This window comes from Pholcus phalangioides, unplaced genomic scaffold (genome assembly GCF_987345545.1).
Source record: "Pholcus phalangioides strain wild (caught in Gottingen) unplaced genomic scaffold, Ppha-v1.0 ptg000011l_1, whole genome shotgun sequence".
Classification (NCBI taxonomy): Eukaryota; Metazoa; Arthropoda; class Arachnida; order Araneae; family Pholcidae; genus Pholcus; species Pholcus phalangioides.
Window position 1 is genome coordinate 19,796,322 of NW_028301604.1, and position 9,909 is coordinate 19,806,230.

A 9,909-nucleotide genomic window follows, 5' to 3' on the forward strand; every position below is an offset into this window, starting at 1 on the left:
ATCGGGAAATACTTTTGTCATTTCGAAAGCGTTAACAATTTTCGCATTCGTGCCGAGTTTCAGAGCTGATTCTGTTGAGTTTTTCAGTTCCACTTTTCCTTTTCCGCAGCAGTGGATGACAGTTTCCTCGAAAGCTTATCCAAGTAGACTGCAGTATATGCATAGAATAAGGAAGCCGCTTAACGGTTAAAAAATAATACCCACTGCTTAATTTTGTGGTTATCTGGTACGGTTTATAATTGAAGATGGAATAGCCAGACGATACAACACAGTTGGTAAGAAATTCAAAAATTCCTTCTTTTCAAACAAAGAAAACGTTAAAACAAAGCACGGAACAAAGTATTTAACCACAATTGTAAACGTAAAATTTCTTTATTTGCACAGAATGGGAAAGAAACCAAAATAGAAAGCAAAGACACCTCGGTTTAAGCCATCACAACCACTAAAATATTGGTATAAGCTTAAAAACAAATGTTTAATGAACATATTCTTACTATATTTTGTCTGTTTATATTTATTATTTTATTTTTATCATATGGAATCTCGAATAGTAAAAAAGATGGGCTTGCTTTATTTTTTGTAAAATTTTTGTGAGCAAAAGCTGCTTTTCATTAACGCCACAAAAAACTTGAAAAGTAAGGTAAACTTCTCATAGATTGGCCGAACAGCCCAACTTCCACAGTTCAGAATGTTGATAAACCTCTAGTTAACTACATAACTTTTAATTGTTGGTGATCGAATCGTTAATCTAATTTAGTAGTTGTTAATACACGTAAAATAATGCGTTGCCAGAAATTCAAGAGTGGAAGACTGTCACATTGGAAACTGAAAGGGAAACGAAGTAGGTTATCGAAATTAAGCTTCTTCAACTCAGAGGATTCTGGAGTCTACTGATCTAAATAACACCAAATTTGTAAAACCGACACTTCAGCTGATGTACTCGTCATTTTATTAAACAAAAAAATAGTACACAAATTTCCAGATAGGTGGCACCACCACTCGACGAATCATTATGTATATGTTCAATATACATGTATTCCTTGGTTTTCCACAGTGCTTTCTATTTGCAAGTATACCGAGAACAACCGGTAATGATATAGCATCTGAGACAGTATTCGTTGACCTGTTCTAGAGATTAATGCAGGATTATTGAGTTCAGCTGTGAAAAACATGTTTTTTCCTAATTAAAAACAAAGCTATTAATAAAGATGACATACCGAACAACTGCAGAATGATCCGTAGAATGACGATGCCACCTATAAACGAATTTTCGTACTTATCTTTTTATTTAATAAATAGGGGGAGCAAATCATCTGAGGCATCTACTATATGAATTTAGTGTCATTTGGACCAGTTGAACGCCCTCCACAATTCCCGCAGTTGGGGAAGTTTTATTTTAATAACTCTATAAATTCCTATTCATTGATATTAAACTGAATATTAAAATGTGCAGGAAGCTTTTACATTTCATTGCGATGCCTTAATAAAACTATAATGCATATTTTTTGCGTTCAAAAAGCCTCATCACCTCAATGTGATTTTTGAATTAGAATGAGAGAACCGGCAAATTCATCATGTATTCTTTGTTCATTTGATGAGAGGATGTTAGGAAATGCTATTAGCCAAGACATTCTAATTTATTTGACACATCTATGAGCTTTGTTGAAGAGTTAGGGAAAGGGAAAAAAAAGAAACAAGTCGTGTATTAAATGAAACGAATTTCCCAGTTATTAATTTAGATTCATTCGCGTGTAACGACGTCTAATTCAAATCAAATAAAACAGATTAAGCAAAAAGACATTTCTCATTTACAACCTCGGAAGTGCTTTGGAATCAAATTAAGACTTCGCATAATTGTTTTCTTTTTAACTTCAAATAGTGCATTCTGTTTTCCTCTTGGTGATAACATTCATCTCTAAACTGAAAAGCTCGGGCGTCTAATTCATGTCTCCAAGTGATAAATGGTTTTTCATATGTATGCCTATAGTGATATACAGGGTGTCCTGTAAGTCCTAATTCATCCTTTTATCTGACCAGCCGTTCACCGTAAAGGTATGGTTCAAATTTAGAAAATGATTCAAATGTGTTCAGAAATCAATCTGCATCAGTTTTGAGAGTTTAAATACAACGTGTCACAAAATAAAAGAAATCTGAATTTTTATATGGACACCGTCCTAAAAATTTCAATTAGAAAGTTGTTGCCCTGTCTCTTCTTAGACGAATTAAAAAATGTCACGTTTCTAAACACAATATTTGCTGATATATTTGAATTCAAAAACCAAAAAACGTGGGGAAAGAACAGCATAATGAGAGTTAGTGTGTCCGTAAGTTCAAGTTGTTCTTCCCCATTTTTTCTCTGCTTTTTAATATCTCAGTAAATATTGCAATTTGAAACATTAAATTTATTTATAGTCCTCAGGAGAGACAGGACAACAATTTTCTAATTGGGTTTTTTAGAACAGGATGTACATATAAAAATATAGATTCTTATTTTGTTACACACTGTATTTTCACTAAACTGGTATAGGGTAATTTTTGTCATTTTTGGAGCATTTTTTTAAATTAGAACCATGCCTCTACGATGAACAGTTGATGAGATAAAGGTCGAATTAGGACTTTCAGGACACCCTGTATATTAGCGCGTGCAATCATATTCATAGTTTTACATCAGTCGTCATAAAAATTACACCAAACATTTGATAACAAATAATTGTAATTAATAATGATATATGCCTTTTTATATATTATATATATTATTTATATATATATATATAATTTTTCTTTCTCTCGTTCTTAACTTTAAAAGAACCAAAAATAGAAATAAGCTTTAGTTTAAAAAGATTAAATCGAGAGTGCTCAACAAAATATTGTTTTAGGATTTCAATTTTCGATGTTTCGGTAGTTAAAACTTATGAATATAAGTTATTCATTCCATTGATTCCAATAATACGATAACCATCCAAATCTTTTGTTTTAGGTTCTTGTTACTTATTCGTCGACTTACGTTCTGGTAGCTCTCAGTATTGACAGATACGATGCTATCACCCATCCCATGAACTTCTCTGGCAGCTGTAAGTACATCATTACTTTTTAATCTTATATTATTAAATTTCTAGATCTGCTTTCCAATTTCATGTAATATAAATAATTCAATTATATACTTAGGGAGACGTGCGAAAATTCTTGTCTGCTTATCTTGGGGACTGAGCATCTTATTTTCAATACCGGCGATTTTTTTGAACGAAGAAGAAGAGATTAAAGGGCATCCCCAATGCTGGATAGACCTAAAACCTATTGAATGGCAGATTTATATAACTCTGGTGGCTATGTCTTTATTTTTCATACCGGCTCTGATCATCTCGGCTTGTTATTCTGTTATTGTGTACACCATATGGAATAAGAGTAAGCTTATGGCATACCCTAAGCTCACCAGGTGCTCAACGTTATCGAAAAGTAAGTCAAACACGAAGTTTTTTTTACACTAGTTGTTCTGAAAATATATATGCTACTTGTATAAATCTTCGAAGTACATTGAAATCTCGTAAAAGACAAAATCAACGGCGATTCTTTGAAAAATATTCACAGTACATGGTAAAAGTCCCATCAGGGACATTCACTTGTTCCCTTTTGATTGAGCTCCAGGCATAGCAGTTTCTTTCTGAATAAGTATTTGCTTTTAAATTAGTGTTGTTTCGCATAATTGGAAATAAGATAGCTTTAAAGTTTTAGAACACTTTTACAACTGTCAGTGTCTCTTTAGATTCAAACATATTTCAGAAATTGTTCTTCAGCGTAGAGATGGCCGTTCCTCTCTAACAAAGTCCTCCATACGAAAAAAATCTACTATATATAAATAGTTGTTCATCTTTCTGTTCTCATCTAGGTAGCACTAGAACAACCAGAAGTGACGCCAGCTGTGTCATCGATCCCGACAGGAAGAGAACGAGCTCCAGAGGTATTATACCTCGAGCTAAGATTAAAACAGTCAAGATGACCTTTGTTATCATTTTCGGTAAGCATATTGTACGGAAAATTTTTGTTTTGCACAATCGATGTATCCTTTTTTTCTTCCCATTTCTTTTTTTCGGACTTCTTCAATTTCATAAAAAAATTATGCAAATAGTATTTGAGGATAAAAATAATATGCTAATAGTGAAATTAAATATTTTTTACATTTTTTTCTGGAATTTCCTAAAATGTTTTCATAGTAAACTCTCTAAATTCCAGTGTTTATCTTATGCTGGAGTCCATACTTTATCTATGATCTATTGCAAGTTTACGAGTACATTCCAAGGAACCAAACTACGATCGCAGTTTCGACTTTCATTCAGAGCTTGGCTCCACTGAATAGTGCAGCCAATCCCATCATCTACTGCTTGTTTTCAACTAGAACATGCAGAAACTTAAAGTAGGTAGTGTTTTTGACCAATTTCTCTCTCTCACTCTCTCCTGTCTGTGCGTGCGTGTGTGTGTGTATGGTATTCATTTATCAATTAAAAGAAAAAGTTTTGTCTCAATTTGCAGACAGTTAAAACGACAGATAAAAAAAACTACCTGACAACTTGCCCTCTAAAACTTTCCAGAGCACTGCTTTTTCGAATCAGCTGAAGGTAAATACATATTTTCAGCAAGACAAAGCACATTGATTCTGTTAATCATTAAAGAGTAACATGAATTTTGTAAATTATAACAGAAGAGCAAAGTTTTAAACATACCTTTTTACTATTTTTTAATTATTTTCACTGGTTATACTAGACATTTTAGAGTTTGAAAATTCTGCTGAACTCAGTAAGAAAAAAAAAATATTAACGCAGTGTCTTTTTATATATGCTAGCATTATAACTACTGTACTAAAATGTGTTTGTCGTGTTTGGAGCTTTTTTGCGTGCGAAAAGTTAGTTAGATCCTTCCGGAGACTTGTAGCTACTGTTTGGCAGACACCCAAATTAATGAAAACTTTGTCCGAGACTGGGGTCGTTTGCCTGAAAATAAAATTTTGTCTGACACAGAAATAGTGTTTCTAGCTCAAGTTTCAAACAAAATAACCGGAAAAAATTGTTTATGAACAGGCAATATTCTGAAGACATGAGGTTTCGAGAAAGAAAAACATAATGACCTGATTAATTTCTCTCTCTCCAATGTCTGCCAAACTTGAGATTCATGGTTATTTGAGATTCTGCAATTAAATGTTACACTTTTTTTCACACAGAGCACACACCATAACCACAAATTATCTGAAGTTTTTACTTTTCGCCAACTAATTTTTACCACTTTAAAAAATGATTATAGGAATATATTTTTGCCATGTTCTTTTTCTCTCATAACCATAACTTTTTTTCAATTTACCAATGCTTGTAAAGCAAGATATTTGATATTTCTGGCTAACTAAAAATACCACCCACCATGTATGTCATTCGTACCCAAAAGTATATTCATCTGTTCGTTCATTCCTTTTTCCGTTGCATTCACACATTCATTTCTGCCTCTCACTTTACTCAACGCTAACTTTGCAACTCTTTCTTTCGATCAGTTTCCAACAGTTTTGTTTCTTTTGCATTTTCACTTGTGAGACAATCTGACTGTCACACTTCTATTTACAAGTAGGTGCTTGTTCCCAAAATAGACATTAAAATTTCTTAGAATAGACAAATCGGTCTTTTTTTACACTGCACTTTATTCTGTTTGAACTTGAATTTTTGTTTGATCACACTTTCCTTTTGCTTTCTTTATTTTATAGAAGACTCCAACCCATCAGATGGTTGAGTGAGAAACTATGCACCTGTTTTTCGCCATTGTCAACACCGTTGCCAAACAGTGGAAGCAAGCGCATGTCTGTTTATACAAGCGTCACTGCTGGTACGGCCAACTCAAAACGTTCGGCTTTGAATTCCAGGATTCCAGCTCATCTTATGAAAAACCATATTATAGATAAAGAGGGGTTGGCTCGCGAACCAAACATGATAACAAAAAATACGCATGTCTGAACGATTTTTTTTTTCCTGGCTGTCAGATCATAACAACACTAAGCGTTGCTTCAACTTCCATAAATCAAATTTCCTGTATTTAAATTATTTTTCCGAATGGAAACACATATTTTATGTGTTGCCATTTTTTTAATCCATTTTTTTTTTCTTCCCGAAATTTCGCGGAAAATGTTCAAGCTTTAAAACTGCTCCCATCTTCTATACAAGATATAGACATTTATCGTATTGCGTGTGTTGATGGAAATTAAATTTTCAAGAAAACAATTAATGTAACGTCTTGAGAAATTACATACTGAAACTCCCCACCTTCACAAAATTATTCCTAAATAAATATATTTCAAACTGTATTTTCTCCTTTGAATATGAAAATAAAATCTATGCAATGGGATTGAAAATAAAGATGGAATAATTTTCGATTGGTAAACGGGCTAATGCTCCGTTTTGAATATATTGAATATACAGGGTGTCCCAATAGGTACGTATCGTCAGATTTCTGCAAATTCCGATAGAGATCATAGAGACTATTTCTATCGGAATCAGCAGAAATCTGACACACTATGTGTACTATATACACTAAGACGGGGGTCTTCATGGCATGGCCCTCGGAGCTTTTTTGCAGTGGCCGTGGATCATTTTTAGGAAATAGCTAAAAAGACGTTTAAATTAAAAAAAAAAACTTCGGTAAAGCCCGATGCGAGATGTTCTCCAGATTCGTCTGTAACTCAAAGCATTTGGTAAATTATTAATTTTACTAAAGATTCCGTGTGTAATTATTACAATAAGCATGGGGCTTAAAAACTTTCTGAATTCCTCTGATTTGATATATTTCAGGAGAGTACGACATCCAAAAAAGCATACGCAACCACAGAATTTTCAGAAAGTCTTAAAAATGCGGTGAAGAAAGAAATGATATCACAATTTTTGACAAAAAATAATCTCACAATTATTATGAATTGATGGAAATGCATGATTAATGAAAAAATGATTTCATAATTGATGAAAGAAATAATTCTGGAATTCTATCGAAAGAAATAATTTGAAAATCATTTGAAGCAATTCCAGAATAAATAAAAGAATCAATTAATCGAAAACTATTTAACCCTTTCAGTGCCTATTATGAAAAAAAAATTTGGTAGGTCATTTTAGTTCCAATTAAGAATTAAAAACAAAAAACATTAATTTTTTTTTCAAAACAAAAATTATTTACTACATAACGATTTAATTAACCCGTACTTGAAGTTTCTTCAGCATAATACCTTTCCAATAAAAATGAAAAAATACCAATTCAAATGTGTTGAATAATACATAATAATGAATATTTATTTCTTTTGCCACAAAGAAAGAAATAATTTGTTTTACATATTTGTTGGAACACACTGCTACACATATTTTTACAGGAGCGAAACTAGATATATATAACTGAGTTGTTTTATTAATAAACATATTTAAAAAACTAATAGTTACACAGGTGTGCTGAAAGTTTGTGGTACTTTAAAGTACCATCTGTACTGAAAGGGTTAAAAACTGCTGAAAGACATGATTCGGGAATCGATAAGAACTAAAAATAAATGAAAAAGTAATTTCGGTAAAAATGAAAGTCTCCAATTATTTGGGGCTCTTGTCCAACTTGGAGTACCCCCCCCCAACCCCCAATTAAGACGTCACTATATTTCACTGTATATTACGTGAAGCCCTTCTGAATTTGAATTCCATCTTACATTTCTAAATACGATTTGGTGGTGGTAACCCACGGGTTTCGTAAAAAGTTTTCATTTTTCCCGCGATGCCTGAAAGATTGAAGAATCCTACTTTAAGGGAAACGATCTAGAATACGAATCGTTTTGGCAAAAAATCCCTCCTTAAAATGGTTGCAAATACAATAGTGTCAATTACATGACTAAAATTATTCCGTTTTATCCCATAATACGAATTTCATTGACGTTTTTTGTTTTAGGGGGGTTTGAATAAAATATAATTTTTTTTTAACATCTTAAATAAAAATTCGCAGTTGTAATAATTTTCAGTTCATGTAATCGTTAAGTTTCACATTTTAAGCGGCATTGACGAGATATCTCGCCTCCTTGAAAATCTCTTATTTTAACATTGACAATTTCAGCATTGATAATGATATTTTTGTAAAGTTAATTTTTCAATAAAACACTTTTCCCAAGGAAATATATACAGGGTGATTCAGAAAAGATGGAAAAAACTTTAAGAGGTGATACTACACACCAATACAAACAATTGTCATCAAAGAATGCATGGTCTAATATGAAACGCATTCGCCAGCGCGTTTCGAACCGCTTCGCAAACGTTAAAACGGCATTCCTGTTGAAATTTATCGGTAGAAAAAGAACAACATGAATGCAAATGTAACTTAAGAAGAAGAAAATGCGTCAGTGTGAATAAAAGGCTCGGACGTCAGTCCTGTGAAGTTATTCCAGCGTGCAACCGTTATAACAATTATAACGTATGGGATAATGGCACACTTTAGTAATACTGAGTCCGTACCTTTTATTCACTGTGACGCAGATTTGCATACGTCTTCTTCTTCTTCCCCAGGTTACATTTTTATGCATGGTGTTCTTTTTCTCCCGATAAATTCCAACAGGAATGCCGTTTTAACGTTTGCGGAGCGGTCGTTTCGAAACGTGCCAGCACTTTTTGCGTTTCATGTTAGACCATGTATTCTTTGATGACAATTGTTTGTATTGGTGTGTACTATCACCTCTCAAAGTTTTTCCCATTTTTTTTGAATCACCCTATATTTTCTGGATTTCGTGCCGAGGTAAACGAACACCATCTATAGCAAAAGGCCTCCGCGGGACGTCACTGAAGAAAATCATCCCACCTATAGCCATTGATACAGCAGGCCGAAGCATGCGCCATCTTTAAACTTTTTTGTACTATATGCAACGAATATAGGCGAGATGACCTTCTTCTGTGACGTCACGAGCTTCACGCGAAGGACTTCTGCAATAGATAGTGTTGGGTGATTTCGTAAAGGAGTGCGGTAGACCAGGTCGATAAGATACTCGCCTAAAGTACCAAGGGATGTTTAGAGGTGTCGCGAGTTCGATATCCGTGGGGTTCGTCATTCTCAGAAACTTTCCTGACACAGGAGTACAACAGAAACGGTGACTTGACCACAGAAAAAGATTGCTACCGCAGGGAGTCCCACATTGAGGGATTAGCGCACCAACCCCTCAGTGAGTATAAAAAAAAAGGCTGCCATTCGGAATCGGCAATAAATTGTAGGTCCCGGTTGTAGCCCTCGTGTGCAGAAAATGACCGTGGTGCGAAAAAAATTACCAAATGAACTCGTAAAGAACAGTCATCTGGTCTCCGCCGGGACTCGAAACCAGGCCCTCTTGTATACCAGGAACGCATGCTACCATTTACACCAGTGGGGACACGCCCCTGCCTTCCTTATTTCTAGCACTGTGGCGTGAGGCGCTGAAGTAGAGTGATTAGTAGCCTGTCTTAACTTCAGCAAATGTCCCCCAGGTAGGGCGGTTGAGATTTAAAGATCAACGGTTTTTTCCTCAGCCCAATATATCAAAGAAACAGATGTTTCCTTTATTTTACTCCGAGGTGAACTGGGAAAGAAAAATTATCCATTCTCCTCCTGTGGACTCGAACTCATTCCCTCTTACATACCGGACAAGTATGCTACCATCGACAACACTGGAGACAAGGCAGACAGGGTCGTGTCTACAGTGGTGTAAATGGTTGCTTACTTGCGCGGTATGCAAGAGAGCTTAGGTTCAAGTTCCGGTGGAGAACAGATGACTTTTCTTTCTGAGCTCGCCTCGGCATAAAATCCAGAAAATATCTATTTCCCTGATATATTGGAGGAAAAAGCTGTCTATCTCTATAAAACACTTTTCCCTATACTCTTTAGTTTGCACCAGCTGAAAATCGG

The 9,909-nt window shown here is 34.5% G+C and overlaps 1 protein-coding gene across 2 annotated transcripts in view; it reads left to right on the forward strand.

Moving 5' to 3' along the window:
- LOC149080186 (cardioacceleratory peptide receptor-like) overlaps positions 1–7,047 on the forward strand; it is a 90,495-nt gene extending 83,448 nt beyond the window's left edge. For both annotated transcript variants that reach the window (XM_089239225.1, XM_089239226.1), the window contains exons 4-8: positions 2,978–3,071; positions 3,166–3,453; positions 3,884–4,012; positions 4,228–4,408; positions 5,738–7,047. In XM_089239225.1, coding sequence (XP_089095351.1) covers positions 2,978–3,071; positions 3,166–3,453; positions 3,884–4,012; positions 4,228–4,408; positions 5,738–5,984 — 939 coding nt within the window. In that variant the 3' untranslated portion in view covers positions 5,985–7,047. The remainder of the gene's footprint in view (positions 1–2,977; positions 3,072–3,165; positions 3,454–3,883; positions 4,013–4,227; positions 4,409–5,737) is intronic.
- The last annotated feature ends 2,862 nt before the right edge of the window (positions 7,048–9,909 follow it).